The 25,057-nt window shown below is 60.7% G+C and overlaps 4 protein-coding genes across 4 annotated transcripts; all 4 read right to left on the bottom strand.

Moving 5' to 3' along the window:
* Nucleotides 1-19: 19 nt before the first annotated feature.
* LOC144246159 (serine/threonine-protein kinase pim-1-like) lies at nt 20-6,494 on the bottom strand. Its single transcript, XM_077782617.1, has 9 exons — nt 6,485-6,494; nt 6,175-6,395; nt 5,657-5,719; nt 4,961-5,051; nt 4,095-4,198; nt 3,952-4,002; nt 3,288-3,654; nt 2,719-2,895; nt 20-45 (listed from the first exon to the last, which is right to left on the bottom strand). The coding sequence occupies exons 1-9, from the start codon at nt 6,492-6,494 to the stop codon at nt 20-22; spliced, it is 1,110 nt and encodes a 369-aa protein (XP_077638743.1).
* A 2,114-nt stretch (nt 6,495-8,608) lies between these two features.
* LOC144246158 (serine/threonine-protein kinase pim-1-like) lies at nt 8,609-12,842 on the bottom strand. Its single transcript, XM_077782616.1, has 8 exons — nt 12,833-12,842; nt 12,523-12,743; nt 11,102-11,399; nt 10,443-10,546; nt 10,300-10,350; nt 9,636-10,002; nt 9,067-9,243; nt 8,609-8,745 (listed from the first exon to the last, which is right to left on the bottom strand). The coding sequence occupies exons 1-8, from the start codon at nt 12,840-12,842 to the stop codon at nt 8,609-8,611; spliced, it is 1,365 nt and encodes a 454-aa protein (XP_077638742.1).
* Nucleotides 12,843-14,927: 2,085 nt separating this feature from the next.
* On the bottom strand, nt 14,928-18,333 carry LOC144246157 (serine/threonine-protein kinase pim-1-like). The gene is made up of 6 exons (XM_077782615.1): nt 18,324-18,333; nt 16,762-16,865; nt 16,619-16,669; nt 15,955-16,321; nt 15,386-15,562; nt 14,928-15,064 (listed from the first exon to the last, which is right to left on the bottom strand). Exons 1-6 carry the CDS (start codon nt 18,331-18,333, stop codon nt 14,928-14,930), a joined length of 846 nt encoding a protein of 281 aa, XP_077638741.1.
* Nucleotides 18,334-18,974: 641 nt separating this feature from the next.
* On the bottom strand, nt 18,975-24,682 carry LOC144246156 (serine/threonine-protein kinase pim-1-like). The gene is made up of 8 exons (XM_077782613.1): nt 24,551-24,682; nt 23,977-24,067; nt 23,111-23,214; nt 22,968-23,018; nt 22,304-22,670; nt 21,735-21,911; nt 21,331-21,413; nt 18,975-19,109 (listed from the first exon to the last, which is right to left on the bottom strand). Exons 1-8 carry the CDS (start codon nt 24,680-24,682, stop codon nt 18,975-18,977), a joined length of 1,140 nt encoding a protein of 379 aa, XP_077638739.1.
* Between the last annotated feature and the right edge of the window lie 375 nt (nt 24,683-25,057).

Here is a 25,057-nt window from a genome sequence, read left to right as displayed (position 1 = left end):
TGCTGGAACTCCAGTGGTGTTAGCTCCAGTTGAGGGATCTGTGACCTGTGGATGAGCCCAGACAGGAGCAGGACACCCGCAGGCATCCGCGGCTGGGAATAAGTCCATGGCAGAGCAGGAATCTCTCAGAGTACCTGTGGCCATGGTTGTTTCCATGGCCAAGAAGGGATTGTGGCCCAGGGATAAACCTGAAACCTCTGTGGCTGTGGATTAGGCCATGCTCAGCAGGTAGCCCTCGAAACATCAGTGCCTGTGCCTGGGGTCGTGCTGGAGCACCTGAGAGCCATGACCATGGAAGAACCCCTGGCAGAGCAGTTACAGCCTTGGGGGTGCTGCAGCCGTGGTTCAGGCCAAATCCATTTCTTTAGTGGGGATGGAAAACTTCATTGCCTATAGTTAGTATCAAATCATGTTTGTAAAAATTGAAGGTCCTAAATTCTTAGATTCAGGACAAATAAAATACTGCTAATTTTCCTTCAGCTATTTCTTTTCTTGTTACACTTGTGTGACATCAGAGAGATGTCAGCGTGACATCGCAGAGAGGTCTGTGTAACATCACAGGAGCTTGTGTGACATCACAGATGTCATTGTGACATCACAGAGAGCTGTGTGACACCACAGATGCCCATGTGTTACCACAGAGAGCTGTGCAACGTCACAAAGGTGTCAGTGTGACATCATAGAGATGTCATTGTGATGTCAGAGGAGGTTGTGTGACATCACAGAGAGCTGTGTGGCATCACAGATATTAGTGTAACATCACAAGGATGTCCATGTGACATCACAGAGAGATTTGTGACATCACAGAGGTGTCTGTGTGGCATGACAGAGAGCTGTGTGACATCACCCATGGAAAACCTCTGCCACAAATGGCATTCCTGAGATCAGGGCTCCACCTTTGCAGCGTAAGGGTGCTTGTGATGGAATGGGATGGCTTGGTTCCAGTTTTGCTCTGACAGTGGCAATGACAGCAGGAGAATGCGCTGTTGCCTCGCAGAGGCAGCCACACGATTTTCTGCTTTTAATGAGCAGTCGAAGGTTCTGATAATGTGTGAACCTGGAGCTGCACTGCCTCAGCTGGTTCTCTTCAATAATGCAGAGTCTTCACTCAAGGTTCAAGTGATGTGCAGTTGAAGATAAACTGTCATAGTGTATTTTTTCTCCTTTCTTTTATACATGACAAAAAAAATCTAAATGTGCATGTCAAATCTAAAGCTTGCTTTCTTTTTAGATGATTGATGCAGATCTTCTTCGTGGCTTCTGCACAGGTATTGAAACTGGCTTTTTGAAATTATGCTATCCAAACCAGTTTCAATATATTTTCCCTTAAAATTATTTTTAAAAAATTTGCATTCCAAGGTAATGTCAAATACATATTTTATCATCTTGCCATAGTATAAATCGAAACAACAAAAAAAATCTAATAAGTATTGGTTACAACCGCTACCTCTCTATAAAGTAGTTGTCCTGGTTTGTAAAATAAGCTTGTATTCTATTTGCCATCTGTTGGAGGTTGGGCAGGTTTATTATCTCTTGCAAGAACGATGGTTTGCTCCGAAGAGGTAATCGTTTGTTAATGGGCCATTGACTGGCTCACTGCAGGCCCGGTAACGTAACACCATCCCAATTTGAGGTGCTCCACCCAGAGGGGGAAGCCAAGCACTCTTTTATGGTATAAAGTGGTACCTTTTTGGGAGACAGAGCAGCTCTCTCTTTGCGGGATTCCGAGAGAAGCAGCTCCTTCGGCGTGACTCCCAGAGAAGCAGCTCCTTCGGCAAGATTCCCAGAGAAGTGCCTAGCCCTGCCTCCCATTTCATAGGAAGAAAGAAAAAGAGTTCAGCAGGGCTCAACCTGAAATGATATTTTGTAGCTTCTGGCTCTCCTCAGAGTTCTGCTAAGAGAGGAACGTCTCTGTCCCTGAAACCAAATAACCCCTGGAATGCACACATGGACCTGTGTGTCACTTCAAGAGACACCAAGAAGCCCTGCCACTTTGCAAGAGCAGCTGTTGTTCCACTGCTGCATTTCTTGGCTGGGCAAAGCCCCTCTCACCCGCACTACGGCCTGAGCTGGAAGATATAAAGAACCAGCCGGGAGGGCAGGCATGGAAAGCTTGACAAAGGCTGAAGGCAGCACTCTGATTCCCCCCTTTTCCCAAGACGTTTCTTTAGCTGAAGTTGCTGAAAAGAACCAGCCCCTTGACACACCACAATGGGTTTGCTGTTTTATTTTTCGGCTTCTCAGTCCTGCGTGGGACTCGCTAAGTTGGTGCTGCAGAGGCTCCGGCAAGGCATCAAAAGCGCCGGCCCCGCACCCAAGGGTGGCATGAGATCTCCTCCAGCTCCGGCCTGTCCGCAGGGTGCTTGGCCAAACACCATCGGATCAGGTGCTGGAGCTCTGGGGAGAGAAGGCAGAAAGCGCCAGTCACCGGCAGAGTCTCCTGCCCAGCTGCCCCCGTCGCCCGCGGGGCCCGGGCCATGTTGTGCCGGGCTCTGGGCCGTGCCGGGCTCCCGACCGGCTCTGCCCCACGCGGGAGAGCGGCACGGCGGGACACGGCCGCCTCCTCCGGCCGCCCGTGCCGCGCTGACCCCGTCAGCACGGGCCCCTCCTGCGGCCGGCCCTGGAGGGCAGATCCACGTCCCGCGGAGCTGGTGAGGGCCGCGCCGAGCTGCGCGCCGCCGGCTGCCAAAGCCCGCCGGCTTGAGGCCGGACACCCACCTGGAGAGAGCTGCTGCCGGAAGACGAGCTTGCCCAGCACGATGTCAGGCTCATCCTGGAAGGGGAGGCTCCCGCAGACCATGACGTACAGCAGCACGCCCAGGGACCAGATGGTGGCCGCGTGGCCGTGGTAGCAGCCGAGCCAGATCCACTCGGGCGGGCTGTACACGCGCGTTCCTAGGGGAGACAGGCGGCGCTGGCCGGGCGCAGGCTGCTGCCTTCCAGAGCCTGGCGCCGGCCTCCTGGCCGAGGCAGGGGCTGCAGCCGTGGCCACAGCTTCCCCCCGAGGCCACCCCGCATCCCCCAGCCAGCTGGCCAAAGGCACGAAACCATTCCGCAAGGCCAAGAAGGCCAGCGGAGCAGCCCTGGCCCTCGTGGGCCTGCTGAGCCCAGGGGCCGGGAGCCGCTTTTGCCCCCCCTCTGTCGGCCGGGCCGGCAGCCGGCTCCTGGGGCTCGGCATCCGCCCCGTGCCTAAAGGCGGCCGGCTGAAGGACGCAGCCCGCAGCCCAGGAGGGAACGGGGCCGTGCGGTGCCTGGCACCGGGAGCAGGGCCCAGGCCATGGGCTCACCGGCAAAGCCCGTGAAGGCCCGCTCCTGGAGGAAGGTGCCGCAGCCGAAGTCAATGAGCTTCAGGTGGCCGCTCTCCGGGTTCACCAGGAGGTTCTCTGGCTTGATGTCCCGGTGCAGGACGCCGCAGGCGGTGCAGTGCCGCACGGCCTCCAGCACCTGGCAGAAAAGCCAGCGCGCCTGCTCCTCGCACAGGCAGCCCTGCTCCTGCAGGAGCTGCAGGAGATCCTGCGATGCCTCCGGACGCTCCAGCACTAGCACAAAGCTGTCCGGCAGCTCAAACCAATCGAGGAGCTGGATGATATTCTGGCAGCCAGAGCCCACCTTCTCCATGAGCACCACCTCCAAGGGCACGCGGGTGCCGTCGGGCTGTGAGCAGGAGAAAGTCAGTGCCTGCAGCAGCCTGCTGCTGCTGCTGCTGCTGCTGCAGCAGCCCTGGGGCTGCGCTGCGCCCTGCCCGGGATGCCCCAGTGCCCCCTGGCGCAGCCTCCCAGGCGCTTGCGCTTCCTCCCGCCCGGGGGATGCTCGGGGGTGCCGCTGCCCGGCCCCAGCTCCGCTCTCCGGTGTGCCCAGGCCCGCGGGGCTGCGGCTCCGCACGCTGAGCCCGCCCCGGGATTCTCCCTGCCCGCCACGCCCCGCTCTGTCCCGCTGGCCCCGTTCACTCACCAGCTCGTCCCACTGCAGGACGCTCTCCCGGGCCACGCGTTTGATGGCCACCTGCGAGCCACGGAGAGAGGAGGGCTGAGCTCCAGCCCTGCCGCTCCCCGCCGCTGCCCCTCCTGCCCCGCCCGGCCGTGGCGGCCACTCACCGGGCTCCCGTCCGAGAGGCGGATGCCCGAGTAGACGGTGCTGAAGCCGCCGCTGCCCAGCTGCGGGCCCCACAGGTACAGCTCCTGCCGCTGCCTCTGTTGCCCTGCGGCCGAGAGAAGCCATCAGCCTTGCGCCCAGAACCCCCCGCAAGTGCCCGCGAGTGAAGCGGGCCGGGCCCCCGCGGCCGCCGCGCTCTCACCTGCTTCCTGCTGCGCGCCGGGCAGCGGCCACCGCCCTGCAGCCGCCGGGCTGGCGAGCGGCAGAGCCGGGCCGGGGCAGCGCGCACAGGCGGCTGCGGCAGCCCCGGGGCAGCGGGGCAGGGCGGCACCGTCGCTGTCCCCGGCGGCGTGGGCTGGGCTCTGCTCCTGACGACGGCCGGGGCTGCAGCCCGAGCCTTGGCACAGGGGGATGCCGGGAGCGGCTGCAAGGCAGACAGGGCTTTTTCAAGCCGTGCCATCGGAGGCACTGGAAACAGCCGGCGACTAGGCTGCTCGCAGGGGCCCTGGCCTGGCCTGGCCGCGCCCCTCCAGAGCCCCGGGGGAGCCGCAGGCAGCTCCTCGGGAGATCTCACCTGCTACTAGAAAGGCCTTGGCTGCACTCGAGGGCTGTCTTGGAGCAGCTTCCTGCAGATGGAGGAACCTCCGTGCTGTCTGGAGGCCCGTCTCCACCACCAGGCTGGGGCTGTTGCTGGCGGGCAGAACCAGAAGAGCGTCCTGGCTGTCCTGGCTGCTGTGGGATGCCCACTGCTGGCTGCAGGACGCTTGTTGCCCCGCCAGCTGCTCCTGAGCAGGCTCCCCTGCACCGGTCTGGGCTCCCAGTTGGACTTCTGGGCTTTCCCTTGCCACGTCAAGGGTCAGGATGGCACCTGTGTTGTTGAAGTCCCAGAGTCCAAGGGAGCTGGGAGACCTGTCCACGGGCTCTGCTCTTTCCTCAGGCTGACAGGTCTCACTGAGCCTCTGCAAGGGATGGAGGCTGTCAGACATAGAGGAGGCTCCTGGCAGGATGCAGGGTCTCTGAGAGCCTGAGCTTCCTGCATGGATGGTGATGTCTCTCCCCTGCTGTGCCATCCTTGCAGGCCTTGAGGCTCTCCCAGGGATGGAGAATCTTGCTGGGAGCAGCCTCTGGATGGGATGGAGGCTTCTGGAGGAGCTGGCTAAGCCACAGCAGGGCAGGTGGCCTTGGTTCTGCAGCTCCTCCAGTTCTTTCCACAATGCCTGCCACATCCCAGAATAGAGCGGCTCACGTGTCCCGTTGCCATCCCCGAGGTGCAGCATCAGTTCCTGCAGCTCCCGGGCCTCTGCCAGGCAGGGGCCGCAGCTGCAGGGGCTGCCCAGGGGGCTGGCGGGAGCACGTGGCCGCTTGCCAGGAGTCGCCCGAGGCCTGGGGAACCTGGGAGCCGCAGGGGCTCCTCGCTTCCTCCGTGAGCCTCTGGGCTGGACCCTGGGGCGCTTCCTCCACTTCCCTCTCCGTGTCCGCCGGCCCCGCGGTTGCCGGTGGCCAAAGGCCCACCAGACAGCCACGGCGGCCAGCAGCAGGAGAAGCACGGTCAGCAGGACGTCACCGTCACCCATGGCTCCGGCACGTCCCGTCGCGACTGCACTGGCAGCTGCGGGCGCTGGCCCGTCTAACACAGCGACAGCGCGGTGATGTCACAGCGATGTCACAGTGCTGCGGCCAGCACAGCCCTGGGACATCACAGCCCTGCCTCACGCCAGCGCTCTGCCCCTTTGTGCAGTCACAGCCCTGCCTCGGCCCCGCCCTCCGCAGTGCCCCAGGAGGGATGAGGGGGCTCCCTAGGGGCACTTGCCTGCTCTCTGGAGCAGAGCGGGTGGAAGATTCTTCTTTACGTAGGACACAGGGATGAGGAGGGGAATGTTGATGGTCTCACCTCCTTGCTGGCAGAGCACGGCACATGGATTGTCCAATGTGCCACTGCAAAGTCCTTGAGGAGGGCAAGCCCCGCTCAGCAACATCCAAGCCATCCGTGTGCTATCCACCACATTCCCGTGCTGAATCCAAACCCAGCTCTTTGCCGCTCCCTGGGAAGAAAATGGATCCTATCCCCTTGAAAACCAGTACATCACCATTCTTCACCCAGCACACCCTGTCTCTGTTTGTCTCACAGCTGGACACCTGCTCCAGATGTATTCTGCGAGGAACAGGATCAAAACTGTACTTAAAACCCTGAAATAGAACCTGCTTTGCCTTCCCATCATCCATGAGACCAGGCCAGGACATCGCTGCTGTTTCTATGCTGCTGGAACTCCAGTGGTGTGAGCTCCAGTTGAGGGATCTGTGACCTGTGGACGAGCCCAGAAAGGAGCAGGACACCCGCAGGCATCCGCGGCTGGGAATAAGCCCATGGCAAAGCAGGAATCTCTCAGAGTACCTGTGGCCATGGTTGTTTCCATGGCCAAGAAGGGATTGTGGCCCAGGGATAAACCTGAAGCCTCTGTGGCTGTGGATTAGGCCATGCTCAGCAGGTAGCCCTCGAAACATCAGTGCCTGTGCCTGGGGTCGTGCTGGAGCACCTGAGAGCCATGACCATGGAAGAACCCCTGGCAGAGCAGTTACAGCCTTGGGGGTGCTGCAGCCGTGGTTCAGGCCAAATCCATTTCTTTACTGGGGATGGAAAACTTCATTGCCTATAGTTAGTATCAAATCATGTTTGTAAAAATTGAAGGTTCTAAATTCTTAGATTCAGGACAAATAAAATACTGCTAATTTTCCTTCAGCTATTTCTTTTCTTGTTACACTTGTGTGACATCAGAGAGATGTCAGCGTGACATCACAGAGAGGTCTGTGTAACATCACAGGAGCTTGTGTGACATCACAGATGGCATTGTGACATCACAGAGAGCTGTGTGACACCACAGATGCCCATGTGTTACCACAGAGAGCTGTGCAACGTCACAAAGGTGTCAGTGTGACATCATAGAGATGTCATTGTGATGTCAGAGGAGGTTGTGTGACATCACAGAGAGCTGTGTGGCATCACAGATATTAGTGTAACATCACAAGGATGTCCATGTGACATCACAGAGAGATTTGTGACATCACAGAGGTGTCAGTGTGGCATGACAGAGAGCTGTGTGACATCACCCATGGAAAACCTCTGCCACAAATGGCATTCCTGAGATCAGGGCTCCACCTTTGCAGCGTAAGGGTGCTTGTGATGGAATGGGATGGCTTGGTTCCAGTTTTGCTCTGACAGTGGCAATGACAGCAGGAGAATGCGCTGTTGCCTCGCAGAGGCAGCCACACTATTTTCTGCTTTTAATGAGCAGTCGAAGGTTCTGATAATGTGTGAACCTGGAGCTGCACTGCCTCAGCTGGTTCTCTTCAATAATGCAGTCTTCACTCAAGGTTCAAGTGATGTGCAGTTGAAGATAAACTGTCATAGTGTATTTTTTCTCCTTTCTTTTATACATGACAAAAAAAATCTAAATGTGCATGTCAAATCTAAAGCTTGCTTTCTTTTTAGATGATTGATGCAGATCTTCTTTGTGGCTTCTGCACAGGTATTGAAACTGGCTTTTTGAAATTATGCTATCCAAACCAGTTTCAATATATTTTCCCTTAAAATTATTTTTAAAAAATTTGCATTCCAAGGTAATGTCAAATACATATTTTATCATCTTGCCATAGTATAAATCAAAACAACAAAAAAAATCTACTAAGTATTGGTTACAACTGCTACCTCTCTATAAAGTAGTTGTCCTGGTTTGTAAGATAAGCTTGTATTCTATTTGCCATCTGTTGGAGGTTGGGCAGGTTTATTATCTCTTGCAAGAACGATGGTTTGCTCCGAAGAGGTAATCGTTTGTTAATGGGCCATTGACTGGCTCACTGCAGGCCCGGTAACGTAACACCATCCCAATTTGAGATGCTCCACCCAGAGGGGGAAGCCAAGCACTCTTTTATGGTATAAAGTGGTACCTTTTTGGGAGACAGAGCAGCTCTCTCTTTGCGGGATTCCGAGAGAAGCAGCTCCTTCGGCAAGATTCCCAGAGAAGCAGCTCCTTCGGCAAGATTCCCAGACAAGTGCCTAGCCCTGCCTCCCATTTCATAGGAAGAAAGAAAAAGAGTTCAGCAGGGCTCAACCTGAAATGATATTTTGTAGCTTCTGGCTCTCCTCAGAGTTCTGCTAAGAGAGGAACGTCTCTGTCCCTGAAACCAAATAACCCCTGGAATGCACACATGGACCTGTGTGTCACTTCAAGAGACACCAAGAAGCCCTGCCACTTTGCAAGAGCAGCTGTTGTTCCACTGCTGCATTTCTTGGCTGGGCAAAGCCCCTCCTACCCGCACTATGGCCTGAGCTGGAAGATATAAAGAACCAGCCGGGAGGGCAGGCATGGAAAGCTTGACAAAGGCTGAAGGCAGCACTCTGATTCCCCCCTTTTCCCAAGACGTTTCTTTAGCTGAAGTTGCTGAAAAGAACCAGCCCCTTGACACACCACAATGGGTTTGCTGTTTTATTTTTCGGCTTCTCAGTCCTGCGCGGGACTCGCTAAGTTGGTGCTGCAGAGGCTCCGGCAAGGCATGAAAAGCGCCGGCCCCGCACCCAAGGGTGGCATGAGATCTCCTCCAGCTCCGGCCTGTCCGCAGGGTGCTTGGCCAAACACCATCGGATCAGGTGCTGGAGCTCTGGGGAGAGAAGGCAGAAAGCGCCGGTCACCGGCAGAGTCTCCTGCCCAGCTGCCCCCGTCGCCCGCGGGGCCCGGGCCATGTTGTGCCGGGCTCTGGGCCGTGCCGGGCTCCCGACCGGCTCTGCCCCACGCAGGAGAGCGGCACGGCGGGACACGGCCGCCTCCTCCGGCCGCCCGTGCCGCGCTGACCCCGTCGGCACGGGCCCCTCCTGCGGCCGGCCCTGGAGGGCAGATCCACGTCCCGCGGAGCTGGTGAGGGCCGCGCCGAGCTGCGCGCCGCCAGCTGCCAAAGCCCGCCGGCTTGAGGCCGGACACCCACCTGGAGAGAGCTGCTGCCGGAAGACGAGCTTGCCCAGCACGATGTCAGGCTCATCCTGGAAGGGGAGGCTCCCGCAGACCATGACGTACAGCAGCACGCCCAGGGACCAGATGGTGGCCGCGTGGCCGTGGTAGCAGCCGAGCCAGATCCACTCGGGCGGGCTGTACACGCGCGTTCCTAGGGGAGACAGGCGGCGCTGGCCGGGCGCAGGCTGCTGCCTTCCAGAGCCTGGCGCCGGCCTCCTGGCCGAGGCAGGGGCTGCAGCCGTGGCCACAGCTTCCCCCCGAGGCCACCCCGCGTCCCCCAGCCAGCTGGCCAAAGGCACGAAACCATTCCGCAAGGCCAAGAAGGCCAGTGGAGCAGCCCTGGCCCTCGTGGGCCTGCTGAGCCCAGGGGCCGGGAGCCGCTTTTGCCCCCCCTCTGTCGGCCGGGCCGGCAGCCGGCTCCTGGGGCTCGGCATCCGCCCTGTTCCTAAAGGCGGCCGGCTGAAGGACGCAGCCCGCAGCCCAGGAGGGAACGGGGCCGTGCGGTGCCTGGCACCGGGAGCAGGGCCCAGGCCATGGGCTCACCGGCAAAGCCCGTGAAGGCCCGCTCCTGGAGGAAGGTGCCGCAGCCGAAGTCAATGAGCTTCAGGTGGCCGCTCTCCGGGTTCACCAGGAGGTTCTCTGGCTTGATGTCCCGGTGCAGGACGCCGCAGGCGGTGCAGTGCCGCACGGCCTCCAGCACCTGGCAGAAAAGCCAGCGCGCCTGCTCCTCGCACAGGCAGCCCTGCTCCTGCAGGAGCTGCAGGAGATCCTGCGATGCCTCCGGACGCTCCAGCACTAGCACAAAGCTGTCCGGCAGCTCAAACCAATCGAGGAGCTGGATGATATTCTGGCAGCCAGAGCCCACCTTCTCCATGAGCACCACCTCCAAGGGCACGCGGGTGCCGTCGGGCTGTGAGCAGGAGAAAGTCAGTGCCTGCAGCAGCCTGCTGCTGCTGCTGCTGCTGCTGCAGCAGCCCTGGGGCTGCGCTGCGCCCTGCCCGGGATGCCCCAGTGCCCCCTGGCGCAGCCTCCCAGGCGCTTGCGCTTCCTCCCGCCCGGGGGATGCTCGGGGCTGCCGCTGCCCGGCCCCAGCTCCGCTCTCCGGTGTGCCCAGGCCCGCGGGGCTGCGGCTCCGCACGCTGAGCCCGCCCCGGGATTCTCCCTGCCCGCCACGCCCCGCTCTGTCCCGCTGGCCCCGTTCACTCACCAGCTCGTCCCACTGCAGGACGCTCTCCCGGGCCACGCGTTTGATGGCCACCTGCGAGCCACGGAGAGAGGAGGGCTGAGCTCCAGCCCTGCCGCTCCCCGCCGCTGCCCCTCCTGCCCCGCCCGGCCGTGGCGGCCACTCACCGGGCTCCCGTCCGAGAGGCGGATGCCCGAGTAGACGGTGCTGAAGCCGCCGCTGCCCAGCTGCGGGCCCCACAGGTACAGCTCCTGCCGCTGCCTCTGTTGCCCTGCGGCCGAGAGAAGCCATCAGCCTTGCGCCCAGAACCCCCCGCAAGTGCCCGCGAGTGAAGCGGGCCGGGCCCCCGCGGCCGCCGCGCTCTCACCTGCTTCCTGCTGCGCGCCGGGCAGCGGCCACCGCCCTGCAGCCGCCGGGCTGGCGAGCGGCAGAGCCGGGCCGGGGCAGCGCGCACAGGCGGCTGCGGCAGCCCCGGGGCAGCGGGGCAGGGCGGCACCGTCGCTGTCCCCGGCGGCGTGGGCTGGGCTCTGCTCCTGACGACGGCCGGGGCTGCAGCCCGAGCCTTGGCACAGGGGGATGCCAGGAGCGGCTGCAAGGCAGACAGGGCTTTTTCAAGCCGTGCCGTCGGAGGCACTGGAAACAGCCGGCGACTAGGCTGCTCGCAGGGGCCCTGGCCTGGCCTGGCCGCGCCCCTCCAGAGCCCCGGGGGAGCCGCAGGCAGCTCCTCGGGAGATCTCACCTGCTACTAGAAAGGCCTTGGCTGCACTCGAGGGCTGTCTTGGGGCAGCTTCCTGCAGATGGAGGAACCTCCGTGCTGTCTGGAGGCCCGTCTCCACCACCAGGCTGGGGCTGTTGCTGGCGGGCAGAACCAGAAGAGCGTCCTGGCTGTCCTCGTTGCTGTGGGATGCCCACTGCTGGCTCCAGGACGCTTGCTGCCCCGCCAGCTGCTCCTGAGCAGGCTCCCCTGCACCGGTCTGGGCTCCCAGTTGGACTTCTGGGCTTTCCCTTGCCCCGTCAAGGGTCAGGATGGCGCCTGTGTTGTTGAAGTCCCAGAGTCCAAGGGAGCTGGGAGACCTGTCCACGGGCTCTGCTCTTTCCGCAGGCTGACAGGTCTCACTGAGCCTCTGCAAGGGATGCAGGCTGTCAGAGATAGAGGAGGCTCCTGGCAGGATGCAGGGTCTCTGAGAGCCTGAGCTTCCTGCATGGATGGTGATGTCTCTCCCCTGCTGTGCCATCCTTGCAGGCCTTGAGGCTCTCCCAGGGATGGAGAATCTTGCTGGGAGCAGCCTCTGGATGGGATGGAGGCTTCTGGAGGAGCTGGCTAAGTCACAGCAGGGCAGGTGGCCTTGGTTCTGCAGCTCCTCCAGTTCTTTCCACAACGCCTGCCACATCCCAGAATAGAGCGGCTCACGTGTCCCGTTGCCATCCCCGAGGTGCAGCATCAGTTCCTGCAGCTCCCGGGCCTCTGCCAGGCAGGGGCCGCAGCTGCAGGGGCTGCCCAGGGGGCTGGCGGGAGCACGTGGCCGCTTGCCAGGAGTCGCCCGAGGCCTGGGGAACCTGGGAGCCGCAGGGGCTCCTCGCTTCCTCCGTGAGCCTCTGGGCTGGACCCTGGGGCGCTTCCTCCACTTCCCTCTCCGTGTCCGCCGGCCCCGCGGTTGCCGGTGGCCAAAGGCCCACCAGACAGCCACGGCGGCCAGCAGCAGGAGAAGCACGGTCAGCAGGACGTCACCGTCACCCATGGCTCCGGCACGTCCCGTCGCGACTGCACTGGCAGCTGCGGGCGCTGGCCCGTCTCACACAGCGACAGCGCGGTGATGTCACAGCGATGTCACAGTGCTGCGGCCAGCACAGCCCTGGGACATCACAGCCCTGCCTCACGCCAGCGCTCTGCCCCTTTGTGCAGTCACAGCCCTGCCTCGGCCCCGCCCTCCGCAGTGCCCCAGGAGGGATGAGGGGGCTCCCTAGGGGCACTTGCCTGCTCTCTGGAGCAGAGCGGGTGGAAGATTCTTCTTTACGTAGGACACAGGGATGAGGAGGGGAATGTTGATGGTCTCACCTCCTTGCTGGCAGAGCACGGCACATGGATTGTCCAATGTGCCACTGCAAAGTCCTTGAGGAGGGCAAGCCCCGCTCAGCAACATCCAAGCCATCCGTGTGCTATCCACCACATTCCCGTGCTGAATCCAAACCCAGCTCTTTGCCGCTCCCTGGGAAGAAAATGGATCCTATCCCCTTGAAAACCAGTACATCACCATTCTTCACCCAGCACACCCTGTCTCTGTTTGTCTCACAGCTGGACACCTGCTCCAGATGTATTCTGCGAGGAACAGGATCAAAACTGTACTTAAAACCCTGAAATAGAACCTGCTTTGCCTTCCCATCATCCATGAGACCAGGCCAGGACATCGCTGCTGTTTCTATGCTGCTGGAACTCCAGTGGTGTGAGCTCCAGTTGAGGGATCTGTGACCTGTGGACGAGCCCAGAAAGGAGCAGGACACCCGCAGGCATCCGCGGCTGGGAATAAGCCCATGGCAAAGCAGGAATCTCTCAGAGTACCTGTGGCCATGGTTGTTTCCATGGCCAAGAAGGGATTGTGGCCCAGGGATAAACCTGAAGCCTCTGTGGCTGTGGATTAGGCCATGCTCAGCAGGTAGCCCTCGAAACATCAGTGCCTGTGCCTGGGGTCGTGCTGGAGCACCTGAGAGCCATGACCATGGAAGAACCCCTGGCAGAGCAGTTACAGCCTTGGGGGTGCTGCAGCCGTGGTTCAGGCCAAATCCATTTCTTTACTGGGGATGGAAAACTTCATTGCCTATAGTTAGTATCAAATCATGTTTGTAAAAATTGAAGGTTCTAAATTCTTAGATTCAGGACAAATAAAATACTGCTAATTTTCCTTCAGCTATTTCTTTTCTTGTTACACTTGTGTGACATCAGAGAGATGTCAGCGTGACATCACAGAGAGGTCTGTGTAACATCACAGGAGCTTGTGTGACATCACAGATGGCATTGTGACATCACAGAGAGCTGTGTGACACCACAGATGCCCATGTGTTACCACAGAGAGCTGTGCAACGTCACAAAGGTGTCAGTGTGACATCATAGAGATGTCATTGTGATGTCAGAGGAGGTTGTGTGACATCACAGAGAGCTGTGTGGCATCACAGATATTAGTGTAACATCACAAGGATGTCCATGTGACATCACAGAGAGATTTGTGACATCACAGAGGTGTCAGTGTGGCATGACAGAGAGCTGTGTGACATCACCCATGGAAAACCTCTGCCACAAATGGCATTCCTGAGATCAGGGCTCCACCTTTGCAGCGTAAGGGTGCTTGTGATGGAATGGGATGGCTTGGTTCCAGTTTTGCTCTGACAGTGGCAATGACAGCAGGAGAATGCGCTGTTGCCTCGCAGAGGCAGCCACACTATTTTCTGCTTTTAATGAGCAGTCGAAGGTTCTGATAATGTGTGAACCTGGAGCTGCACTGCCTCAGCTGGTTCTCTTCAATAATGCAGTCTTCACTCAAGGTTCAAGTGATGTGCAGTTGAAGATAAACTGTCATAGTGTATTTTTTCTCCTTTCTTTTATACATGACAAAAAAAATCTAAATGTGCATGTCAAATCTAAAGCTTGCTTTCTTTTTAGATGATTGATGCAGATCTTCTTTGTGGCTTCTGCACAGGTATTGAAACTGGCTTTTTGAAATTATGCTATCCAAACCAGTTTCAATATATTTTCCCTTAAAATTATTTTTAAAAAATTTGCATTCCAAGGTAATGTCAAATACATATTTTATCATCTTGCCATAGTATAAATCAAAACAACAAAAAAAATCTACTAAGTATTGGTTACAACTGCTACCTCTCTATAAAGTAGTTGTCCTGGTTTGTAAGATAAGCTTGTATTCTATTTGCCATCTGTTGGAGGTTGGGCAGGTTTATTATCTCTTGCAAGAACGATGGTTTGCTCCGAAGAGGTAATCGTTTGTTAATGGGCCATTGACTGGCTCACTGCAGGCCCGGTAACGTAACACCATCCCAATTTGAGATGCTCCACCCAGAGGGGGAAGCCAAGCACTCTTTTATGGTATAAAGTGGTACCTTTTTGGGAGACAGAGCAGCTCTCTCTTTGCGGGATTCCGAGAGAAGCAGCTCCTTCGGCAAGATTCCCAGAGAAGTGCCTAGCCCTGCCTCCCATTTCATAGGAAGAAAGAAAAAGAGTTCAGCAGGGCTCAACCTGAAATGATATTTTGTAGCTTCTGGCTCTCCTCAGAGTTCTGCTAAGAGAGGAACGTCTCTGTCCCTGAAACCAAATAACCCCTGGAATGCACACATGGACCTGTGTGTCACTTCAAGAGACACCAAGAAGCCCTGCCACTTTGCAAGAGCAGCTGTTGTTCCACTGCTGCATTTCTTGGCTGGGCAAAGCCCCTCCTACCCGCACTATGGCCTGAGCTGGAAGATATAAAGAACCAGCCGGGAGGGCAGGCATGGAAAGCTTGACAAAGGCTGAAGGCAGCACTCTGATTCCCCCCTTTTCCCAAGACGTTTCTTTAGCTGAAGTTGCTGAAAAGAACCAGCCCCTTGACACACCACAATGGGTTTGCTGTTTTATTTTTCGGCTTCTCAGTCCTGCGCGGGACTCGCTAAGTTGGTGCTGCAGAGGCTCCGGCAAGGCATGAAAAGCGCCGGCCCCGCACCCAAGGGTGGCATGAGATCTCCTCCAGCTCCGGCCTGTCCGCAGGGTGCTTGGCCAAACACCATCGGATCAGGTGCTGGAGCTCTGGGGAGAGAAGGCAGAAAGCGCCGGTCACCGGCAGAGTCTCCTGCCCAGCTGCCCCCGTCGCCCGCGGGGCCCGGGCCATGTTGTGCCGGGCTCTGGGCCGTGCCGGGCTCCCGACCGGCTCTGCCCCACGCAGGAGAGCGGCACGGCGGGACACGGCCGCCTCCTCCGGCCGCCCGTGCCGCGCTGACCCCGTCGGCACGGGCCCCTCCTGCGGCCGGCCCTGGAGGGCAGATCCACGTCCCGCGGAGCTGGTGAGGGCCGCGCCGAGCTGCGCGCCGCCAGCTGCCAAAGCCCGCCGGCTTGAGGCCGGACACCCACCTGGAGAGAGCTGCTGCCGGAAGACGAGCTTGCCCAGCACGATGTCAGGCTCATCCTGGAAGGGGAGGCTCCCGCAGACCATGACGTACAGCAGCACGCCCAGGGACCAGATGGTGGCCGCGTGGCCGTGGTAGCAGCCGAGCCAGATCCACTCGGGCGGGCTGTACACGCGCGTTCCTAGGGGAGACAGGCGGCGCTGGCCGGGCGCAGGCTGCTGCCTTCCAGAGCCTGGCGCCGGCCTCCTGGCCGAGGCAGGGGCTGCAGCCGTGGCCACAGCTTCCCCCCGAGGCCACCCCGCGTCCCCCAGCCAGCTGGCCAAAGGCACGAAACCATTCCGCAAGGCCAAGAAGGCCAGTGGAGCAGCCCTGGCCCTCGTGGGCCTGCTGAGCCCAGGGGCCGGGAGCCGCTTTTGCCCCCCCTCTGTCGGCCGGGCCGGCAGCCGGCTCCTGGGGCTCGGCATCCGCCCTGTTCCTAAAGGCGGCCGGCTGAAGGACGCAGCCCGCAGCCCAGGAGGGAACGGGGCCGTGCGGTGCCTGGCACCGGGAGCAGGGCCCAGGCCATGGGCTCACCGGCAAAGCCCGTGAAGGCCCGCTCCTGGAGGAAGGTGCCGCAGCCGAAGTCAATGAGCTTCAGGTGGCCGCTCTCCGGGTTCACCAGGAGGTTCTCTGGCTTGATGTCCCGGTGCAGGACGCCGCAGGCGGTGCAGTGCCGCACGGCCTCCAGCACCTGGCAGAAAAGCCAGCGCGCCTGCTCCTCGCACAGGCAGCCCTGCTCCTGCAGGAGCTGCAGGAGATCCTGCGATGCCTCCGGACGCTCCAGCACTAGCACAAAGCTGTCCGGCAGCTCAAACCAATCGAGGAGCTGGATGATATTCTGGCAGCCAGAGCCCACCTTCTCCATGAGCACCACCTCCAAGGGCACGCGGGTGCCGTCGGGCTGTGAGCAGGAGAAAGTCAGTGCCTGCAGCAGCCTGCTGCTGCTGCTGCTGCTGCTGCAGCAGCCCTGGGGCTGCGCTGCGCCCTGCCCGGGATGCCCCAGTGCCCCCTGGCGCAGCCTCCCAGGCGCTTGCGCTTCCTCCCGCCCGGGGGATGCTCGGGGCTGCCGCTGCCCGGCCCCAGCTCCGCTCTCCGGTGTGCCCAGGCCCGCGGGGCTGCGGCTCCGCACGCTGAGCCCGCCCCGGGATTCTCCCTGCCCGCCACGCCCCGCTCTGTCCCGCTGGCCCCGTTCACTCACCAGCTCGTCCCACTGCAGGACGCTCTCCCGGGCCACGCGTTTGATGGCCACCTGCGAGCCACGGAGAGAGGAGGGCTGAGCTCCAGCCCTGCCGCTCCCCGCCGCTGCCCCTCCTGCCCCGCCCGGCCGTGGCGGCCACTCACCGGGCTCCCGTCCGAGAGGCGGATGCCCGAGTAGACGGTGCTGAAGCCGCCGCTGCCCAGCTGCGGGCCCCACAGGTACAGCTCCTGCCGCTGCCTCTGTTGCCCTGCGGCCGAGAGAAGCCATCAGCCTTGCGCCCAGAACCCCCCGCAAGTGCCCGCGAGTGAAGCGGGCCGGGCCCCCGCGGCCGCCGCGCTCTCACCTGCTTCCTGCTGCGCGCCGGGCAGCGGCCACCGCCCTGCAGCCGCCGGGCTGGCGAGCGGCAGAGCCGGGCCGGGGCAGCGCGCACAGGCGGCTGCGGCAGCCCCGGGGCAGCGGGGCAGGGCGGCACCGTCGCTGTCCCCGGCGGCGTGGGCTGGGCTCTGCTCCTGACGACGGCCGGGGCTGCAGCCCGAGCCTTGGCACAGGGGGATGCCAGGAGCGGCTGCAAGGCAGACAGGGCTTTTTCAAGCCGTGCCGTCGGAGGCACTGGAAACAGCCGGCGACTAGGCTGCTCGCAGGGGCCCTGGCCTGGCCTGGCCGCGCCCCTCCAGAGCCCCGGGGGAGCCGCAGGCAGCTCCTCGGGAGATCTCACCTGCTACTAGAAAGGCCTTGGCTGCACTCGAGGGCTGTCTTGGGGCAGCTTCCTGCAGATGGAGGAACCTCCGTGCTGTCTGGAGGCCCGTCTCCACCACCAGGCTGGGGCTGTTGCTGGCGGGCAGAACCAGAAGAGCGTCCTGGCTGTCCTCGTTGCTGTGGGATGCCCACTGCTGGCTCCAGGACGCTTGCTGCCCTGCCAGCTGCTCCTGAGCAGGCTCCCCTGCACCGGTCTGGGCTCCCAGTTGGACTTCTGGGCTTTCCCTTGCCCCGTCAAGGGTCAGGATGGCGCCTGTGTTGTTGAAGTCCCAGAGTCCAAGGGAGCTGGGAGACCTGTCCACGGGCTCTGCTCTTTCCGCAGGCTGACAGGTCTCACTGAGCCTCTGCAAGGGATGCAGGCTGTCAGAGATAGAGGAGGCTCCTGGCAGGATGCAGGGTCTCTGAGAGCCTGAGCTTCCTGCATGGATGGTGATGTCTCTCCCCTGCTGTGCCATCCTTGCAGGCCTTGAGGCTCTCCCAGGGATGGAGAATCTTGCTGGGAGCAGCCTCTGGATGGGATGGAGGCTTCTGGAGGAGCTGGCTAAGTCACAGCAGGGCAGGTGGCCTTGGTTCTGCAGCTCCTCCAGTTCTTTCCACAACGCCTGCCACATCCCAGAATAGAGCGGCTCACGTGTCCCGTTGCCATCCCCGAGGTGCAGCATCAGTTCCTGCAGCTCCCGGGCCTCTGCCAGGCAGGGGCCGCAGCTGCAGGGGCTGCCCAGGGGGCTGGCGGGAGCACGTGGCCGCTTGCCAGGAGTCGCCCGAGGCCTGGGGAACCTGGGAGCCGCAGGGGCTCCTCGCTTCCTCCGTGAGCCTCTGGGCTGGACCCTGGGGCGCTTCCTCCACTTCCCTCTCCGTGTCCGCCGGCCCCGCGGTTGCCGGTGGCCAAAGGCCCACCAGACAGCCACGGCGGCCAGCAGCAGGAGAAGCACGGTCAGCAGGACGTCACCGTCACCCATGGCTCCGGCACGTCCCGTCGCGACTGCACTGGCAGCTGCGGGCGCTGGCCCGTCTCACACTGCGACAGCGCGGTGATGTCACAGCGATGTCACAGTGCTGCGGCCAGCACAGCCCTGGGACATCACAGCCCTGCCTCACGCCAGCGCTCTGCCCCTTTGTGCAGTCACAGCCCTGCCTCGGCCCCGCCCTCCGCAGTGCCCCAGGAGGGATGAGGGGGCTCCCTAGGGGCACTTGCCAGCTCTCTGGAGCAGAGCGGGTGGAAGATTCTTCTTTACGTAGGACACAGGGATGAGGAGGGGAATGTTGATGGTCTCACCTCCTTGCTGGCAGAGCACGGGACATGGATTGTCCAATGTGCCACTGCAAAGTCCTTGAGGAGGGCAAGCCCCGCTCAGCAACATCCAAGCCATCCGTGTGCTATCCACCACATTCCCGTGCTGAATCCAAACCCAGCTCTTTGCCGCTCCCTGGGAAGAAAATGGATCCTATCCCCTTGAAAACCAGTACATCACCATTCTTCACCCAGCACACCCTGTCTCTGTTTGTCTCACAGCTGGACACCTACTCCAGATGTATTCTGCGAGGAACAGGATCAAAACTGTACTTGAAACCCTGAAATAGAACCTGCTTTGCCTTCCCATCATCCATGAGACCAGGCCAGGACATCGCTGCTGTTTCTGTGCTGCTGGAACTCCAGTGGTGTTAGCTCCAGTTGAGGGATCTGTGACCTGTGGATGAGCCCAGACAGGAGCAGGACACCCGCAGGCATCCGCGGCTGGGAATAAGCCCATGGCAGAGCAGGAATCTCTCAGAGTACCTGTGGCCATGGTTGTTTCCATGGCCAAGAAGGGATTGTGGCCCAGGGATAAACCTGAAACCTCTGTGGCTGTGGATTAGGCCATGCTCAGCAGGTAGCCCTCGAAACATCAGTGCCTGTGCCTGGGGTCGTGCTGGAGCACCTGAGAGCCATGACCATGGAAGAACCCCTGGCAGAGCAGTTACAGCCTTGGGGGTGCTGCAGCCGTGGTTCAGGCCAAATCCATTTCTTTAGTGGGGATGGAAAACTTCATTGCCTATAGTTAGTATCAAATCATGTTTGTAAAAATTGAAGGTCCTAAATTCTTAGATTCAGGACAAATAAAATACTGCTAATTTTCCTTCAGCTATTTCTTTTCTTGTTACACTTGTGTGACATCAGAGAGATGTCAGCGTGACATCGCAGAGAGGTCTGTGTAACATCACAGGAGCTTGTGTGACATCACAGATGTCATTGTGACATCACAGAGAGCTGTGTGACACCACAGATGCCCATGTGTTACCACAGAGAGCTGTGCAACGTCACAAAGGTGTCAGTGTGACATCATAGAGATGTCATTGTGATGTCAGAGGAGGTTGTGTGACATCACAGAGAGCTGTGTGGCATCACAGATATTAGTGTAACATCACAAGGATGTCCATGTGACATCACAGAGAGATTTGTGACATCACAGAGGTGTCAGTGTGGCATGACAGAGAGCTGTGTGACATCACCCATGGAAAACCTCTGCCACAAATGGCATTCCTGAGATCAGGGCTCCACCTTTGCAGCGTAAGGGTGCTTGTGATGGAATGGGATGGCTTGGTTCCAGTTTTGCTCTGACAGTGGCAATGACAGCAGGAGAATGCGCTGTTGCCTCGCAGAGGCAGCCACACGATTTTCTGCTTTTAATGAGCAGTCGAAGGTTCTGATAATGTGTGAACCTGGAGCTGCACTGCCTCAGCTGGTTCTCTTCAATAATGCAGAGTCTTCACTCAAGGTTCAAGTGATGTGCAGTTGAAGATAAACTGTCATAGTGTATTTTTTCTCCTTTCTTTTATACATGACAAAAAAAATCTAAATGTGCATGTCAAATCTAAAGCTTGCTTTCTTTTTAGATGATTGATGCAGATCTTCTTTGTGGCTTCTGCACAGGTATTGAAACTGGCTTTTTGAAATTATGCTATCCAAACCAGTTTCAATATATTTTCCCTTAAAATTATTTTTAAAAAATTTGCATTCCAAGGTAATGTCAAATACATATTTTATCATCTTGCCATAGTATAAATCAAAACAACAAAAAAAATCTACTAAGTATTGGTTACAACCGCTACCTCTCTATAAAGTAGTTGTCCTGGTTTGTAAGATAAGCTTGTATTCTATTTGCCATCTGTTGGAGGTTGGGCAGGTTTATTATCTCTTGCAAGAACGATGGTTTGCTCCGAAGAGGTAATCGTTTGTTAATGGGCCATTGACTGGCTCACTGCAGGCCCGGTAACGTAACACCATCCCAATTTGAGATGCTCCACCCAGAGGGGGAAGCCAAGCACTCTTTTATGGTATAAAGTGGTACCTTTTTGGGAGACAGAGCAGCTCTCTCTTTGCGGGATTCCGAGAGAAGCAGCTCCTTCGGCGTGACTCCCAGAGAAGCAGCTCCTTCGGCAAGATTCCCAGAGAAGTGCCTAGCCCTGCCTCCCATTTCATAGGAAGAAAGAAAAAGAGTTCAGCAGGGCTCAACCTGAAATGATATTTTGTAGCTTCTGGCTCTCCTCAGAGTTCTGCTAAGAGAGGAACGTCTCTGTCCCTGAAACCAAATAACCCCTGGAATGCACACATGGACCTGTGTGTCACTTCAAGAGACACCAAGAAGCCCTGCCACTTTGCAAGAGCAGCTGTTGTTCCACTGCTGCATTTCTTGGCTGGGCAAAGCCCCTCTCACCCGCACTAGGGCCTGAGCTTGAAGATACAAAGAACCAGCCGGGAGGGCAGGCATGGAAAGCTTGACAAAGGCTGAAGGCAGCACTCTGATTCCCCCCTTGCCCAAGACGTTTCTTTAGCTGAAGTTGCTGAGAAGAACCAGCCCCTTGACACACCGCAATGGGTTTGCTGTTTTATTTTTCGGGTTCTCAGTCCTGCGTGGGACTTGCTAAGTTGGTGCTGCAGAGGCTCCGGCAAGGCATCAAAAATGCCGGCCCCGCACCCAAGGGTGGCATGAGAGCTCCTCCAGCTCCGGCCTGTCCGCAGGGTGCTTGGCCAAACACCATCGGATCAGGTGCTGGAGCTCTGGGGAGAGAAGGCAGAAAGCGCCAGTCACCGGCAGAGTCTCCTGCCCAGCAGCCCCCGTCGACCGCGGGGCCCGGGCCATGTTGTGCCGGGCTCTGGGCCGTGCCGGGCTCCCGACCGGCTCTGCCCCACGCAGGAGAGCGGCACGGCGGGACACGGCCGCCTCCTCCGGCCGCCCGTGCCGCGCTGACCCCGTCGGCACGGGCCCCTCCTGCGGCCGGCCCTGGAGGGCAGATCCATGTCCCGCGGAGCTGGTGAGGGCCGCGCCGAGCTGCGCGCCGCCAGCTGCCAAAGCCCGCCGGCTTGAGGCCGGACACCCACCTGGAGAGAGCTGCTGCCGGAAGACGAGCTTGCCCAGCACGATGTCAGGCTCATCCTGGAAGGGGAGGCTCCCGCAGACCATGACGTAGAGCAGCACGCCCAGGGACCAGATGGTGGCCGCGTGGCCGTGGTAGCAGCCGAGCCAGATCCACTCGGGCGGGCTGTACACGCGCGTTCCTAGGGGAGACAGGCGGCGCTGGCCGGGCGCAGGCTGCTGCCTTCCAGAGCCTGGCGCCAGCCTCCTGGCCGAGGCAGGGGCTGCAGCCGTGGCCACAGCTTCCCCCCGAGGCCACCCCGCGTCCCCCAGCCAGCTGGCCAAAGGCACGAAACCATTCCGCAAGGCCAAGAAGGCCAGCGGAGCAGCCCAGGCCCTCGTGGGCCCGCTGAGCCCAGGGGCCGGGAGCCACTTTTGCCTCCCCTCTGTCGGCAGGGCCGGCAGCCGGCTCCTGGGGCTCGGCATCCGCCCCGTGCCTAAAGGCGGCTGGCTGAAGGACGCAGCCCGCAGCCCAGGAAGGAACGGGGCCGTGCGGTGCCTGGCACCGGGAGCAGGGCCCAGGCCATGGGCTCACCGGCAAAGCCCGTGAAGGCCCGCTCCTGGAGGAAGGTGCCGCAGCCGAAGTCAATGAGCTTCAGGTGGCCGCTCTCCGGGTTCACCAGGAGGTTCTCTGGCTTGATGTCCCGGTGCAGGACGCCGCAGGCGGTGCAGTGCCGCACGGCCTCCAGCACCTGGCAGAAAAGCCAGCGCGCCTGCTCCTCGCACAGGCAGCCCTGCTCCTGCAGGAGCTGCAGGAGATCCTGCGATGCCTCCGGACGCTCCAGCACTAGCACAAAGCTGTCCGGCAGCTCAAACCAATCGAGGAGCTGGATGATATTCTGGCATCCAGAGCCCACCTTCTCCATGAGCACCACCTCCAAGGGCACGCGGGTGCCGTCGGGCTGTGAGCAGGAGAAAGTCAGTGCCTGCAGCAGCCTGCTGCTGCTGCTGCTGCTGCTGCAGCAGCCCTGGGGCTGCGCTGCGCCCTGCCCGGGATGCCCCAGTGCCCCCTGGCGCAGCCTCCCAGGCGCTTGCGCTTCCTCCCGCCCGGGGGATGCTCGGGGCTGCCGCTGCCCGGCCCCAGCTCCGCTCTCCGGTGTGCCCAGGCCCGCGGGGCTGCGGCTCCGCACGCTGAGCCCGCCCCGGGATTCTCCCTGCCCGCCACGCCCCGCTCTGTCCCGCTGGCCCCGTTCACTCACCAGCTCGTCCCACTGCAGGACGCTCTCCCGGGCCACGCGTTTGATGGCCACCTGCGAGCCACGGAGAGAGGAGGGCTGAGCTCCAGCCCTGCCGCTCCCCGCCGCTGCCCCTCCTGCCCCGCCCGGCCGTGGCGGCCACTCACCGGGCTCCCGTCCGAGAGGCGGATGCCCGAGTAGACGGTGCTGAAGCCGCCGCTGCCCAGCTGCGGGCCCCACAGGTACAGCTCCTGCCGCTGCCTCTGTTGCCCTGCGGCCGAGAGAAGCCATCAGCCTTGCGCCCAGAACCCCCCGCAAGTGCCCGCGAGTGAAGCGGGCCGGGCCCCCGCGGCCGCCGCGCTCTCACCTGCTTCCTGCTGCGCGCCGGGCAGCGGCCACCGCCCTGCAGCCGCCGGGCTGGCGAGCGGCAGAGCCGGGCCGGGGCAGCGCGCACAGGCGGCTGCGGCAGCCCCGGGGCAGCGGGGCAGGGCGGCACCGTCGCTGTCCCCGGCGGCGTGGGCTGGGCTCTGCTCCTGACGACGGCCGGGGCTGCAGCCCGAGCCTTGGCACAGGGGGATCCCAGGAGCGGCTGCAAGGCAGACAGGGCTTTTTCAAGCCGTGCCGTCGGAGGCACTGGAAACAGCCGGCGACTAGGCTGCTCGCAGGGGCCCTGGCCTGGCCTGGCCGCGCCCCTCCAGAGCCCCGGGGGAGCCGCAGGCAGCTCCTCGGGAGATCTCACCTGCTACTAGAAAGGCCTTGGCTGCACTCGAGGGCTGTCTTGGGGCAGCTTCCTGCAGATGGAGGAACCTCCGTGCTGTCTGGAGGCCCGTCTCCACCACCAGGCTGGGGCTGTTGCTGGCGGGCAGAACCAGAAGAGCGTCCTGGCTGTCCTGGCTGCTGTGGGATGCCCACTGCTGGCTCCAGGACGCTTGCTGCCCCGCCAGCTGCTCCTGAGCAGGCTCCCCTGCACCGGGCTGGGCTCCCAGTTGGACTTCTGCGCATTGCCCTGCCACGTCAAGGGTCAGGATGGCACCTGTGTTGTTGAAGTCCCAGAGTCCAAGGGAGCTGGGAGACCTGTCCACGGGGTCTGCTCCTTCTGCAGGCTGACAGGTCTCACTGAGCCTCTGCAAGGGATGGAGGCTGTCAGAGATAGCAGAGGCTCCTGGCAGGATGCAGGGTCTCTGACAGCCTGAGCTTCCTGCATGGATGGTGATGTCTCTCCCCTGCTGTGCCATCCTTGCAGGCCTTGAGGCTCTCCCAGGGATGGAGAATCTTGCTGGGAGCAGCCTCTGGACAGGATGGAGGCTTCTGGAGGAGCTGGCTAAGCCACAGCAGGGCAGGTGGCCTTGGTTCTGCAGCTCCTCCAGTTCTTTCCACAATGCCTGCCACATCCCAGAATAGAGCGGCTCACGTGTCCTGTTGCCATCCCCGAGGTGCAGCATCAGTTCCCGCAGCTCCCGGGCCTCTGCCAGGCAGGGGCCACAGCTGCAGGGGCTGCCCAGGGGGCTGGCGGGAGCACGTGGCCGCTTGCCAGGAGTCACCCGAGGCCTGGGGAACCTGGGAGCCGCAGGGGCTCCTCGCTTCCTCCGTGAGCCTCTGGGCTGGACCCTGGGGCGCTTCCTCCACTTCCCTCTCCGTGTCCGCCGGCCTCGCGGTTGCCGGTGGCCAAAGGCCCACCAGACAGCCACGGCGGCCAGCAGCAGGAGAAGCACGGTCAGCAGGACGTCACCGTCACCCATGGCTCCGGCACGTCCCGTCGCGACTGCACTGGCAGCTGCGGGCGCTGGCCCGTCTCACACTGCGACAGCGCGGTGATGTCACAGCGATGTCACAGTGCTGCGGCCAGCACAGCCCTGGGACATCACAGCCCTGCCTCACGCCAGCGCTCTGCCCCTTTGTGCAGTCACAGCCCTGCCTCGGCCCCGCCCTCCGCAGTGCCCCAGGAGGGATGAGGGGGCTCCCTAGGGGCACTTGCCAGCTCTCTGGAGCAGAGCGGGTGGAAGATTCTTCTTTACGTAGGACACAGGGATGAGGAGGGGAATGTTGATGGTCTCACCTCCTTGCTGGCAGAGCACGGGACATGGATTGTCCAATGTGCCACTGCAAAGTCCTTG

This window comes from Lonchura striata, chromosome 4, assembly GCF_046129695.1.
Source record: "Lonchura striata isolate bLonStr1 chromosome 4, bLonStr1.mat, whole genome shotgun sequence".
Taxonomy (NCBI): domain Eukaryota; kingdom Metazoa; phylum Chordata; class Aves; order Passeriformes; family Estrildidae; genus Lonchura; species Lonchura striata.
Note: the sequence above shows the minus strand (reverse complement) of the source record. Positions and strands in the feature narration are given on the sequence as shown.

Excerpts from the sequence above, each read along its gene's own strand:
- LOC144246159 (XM_077782617.1), bottom strand. Across the intron at positions 5,052-5,656 it reads TGCCGGAGCCATGGGTGACG|AGGCTCAGTGAGACCTGTCA; the intron begins GTGACGTCCTGC and ends CATCCCTTGCAG. Across the intron at positions 46-2,718 it reads CCGGCAGCAGCTCTCTCCAG|GTCACAGATCCCTCAACTGG; the intron begins GTGGGTGTCCGG and ends GCTCATCCACAG.
- LOC144246158 (XM_077782616.1), bottom strand. Across the intron at positions 11,400-12,522 it reads GCTGGGTGAAGAATGGTGAT|AGGCTCAGTGAGACCTGTCA; the intron begins GTACTGGTTTTC and ends CATCCCTTGCAG. Across the intron at positions 10,547-11,101 it reads CAGCCTGGTGGTGGAGACGG|GGCAACAGAGGCAGCGGCAG; the intron begins GCCTCCAGACAG and ends TCTCGGCCGCAG.
- LOC144246157 (XM_077782615.1), bottom strand. Across the intron at positions 16,322-16,618 it reads TCCTGCAGTGGGACGAGCTG|CCCGACGGCACCCGCGTGCC; the intron begins GTGAGTGAACGG and ends TCCTGCTCACAG. Across the intron at positions 15,563-15,954 it reads GGCCTTCACGGGCTTTGCCG|GAACGCGCGTGTACAGCCCG; the intron begins GTGAGCCCATGG and ends TGTCTCCCCTAG.
- LOC144246156 (XM_077782613.1), bottom strand. The coding sequence starts at position 24,682 with ATGGGTGACGGTGACGTCCTGCTGACCGTGCTTCTCCTGCTGCTGGCC. Across the intron at positions 23,215-23,976 it reads CTGGGACTTCAACAACACAG|GGCAACAGAGGCAGCGGCAG; the intron begins GTGCCATCCTGA and ends TCTCGGCCGCAG. Across the intron at positions 23,019-23,110 it reads GCCTCTCGGACGGGAGCCCG|GTGGCCATCAAACGCGTGGC; the intron begins GTGAGTGGCCGC and ends CGTGGCTCGCAG.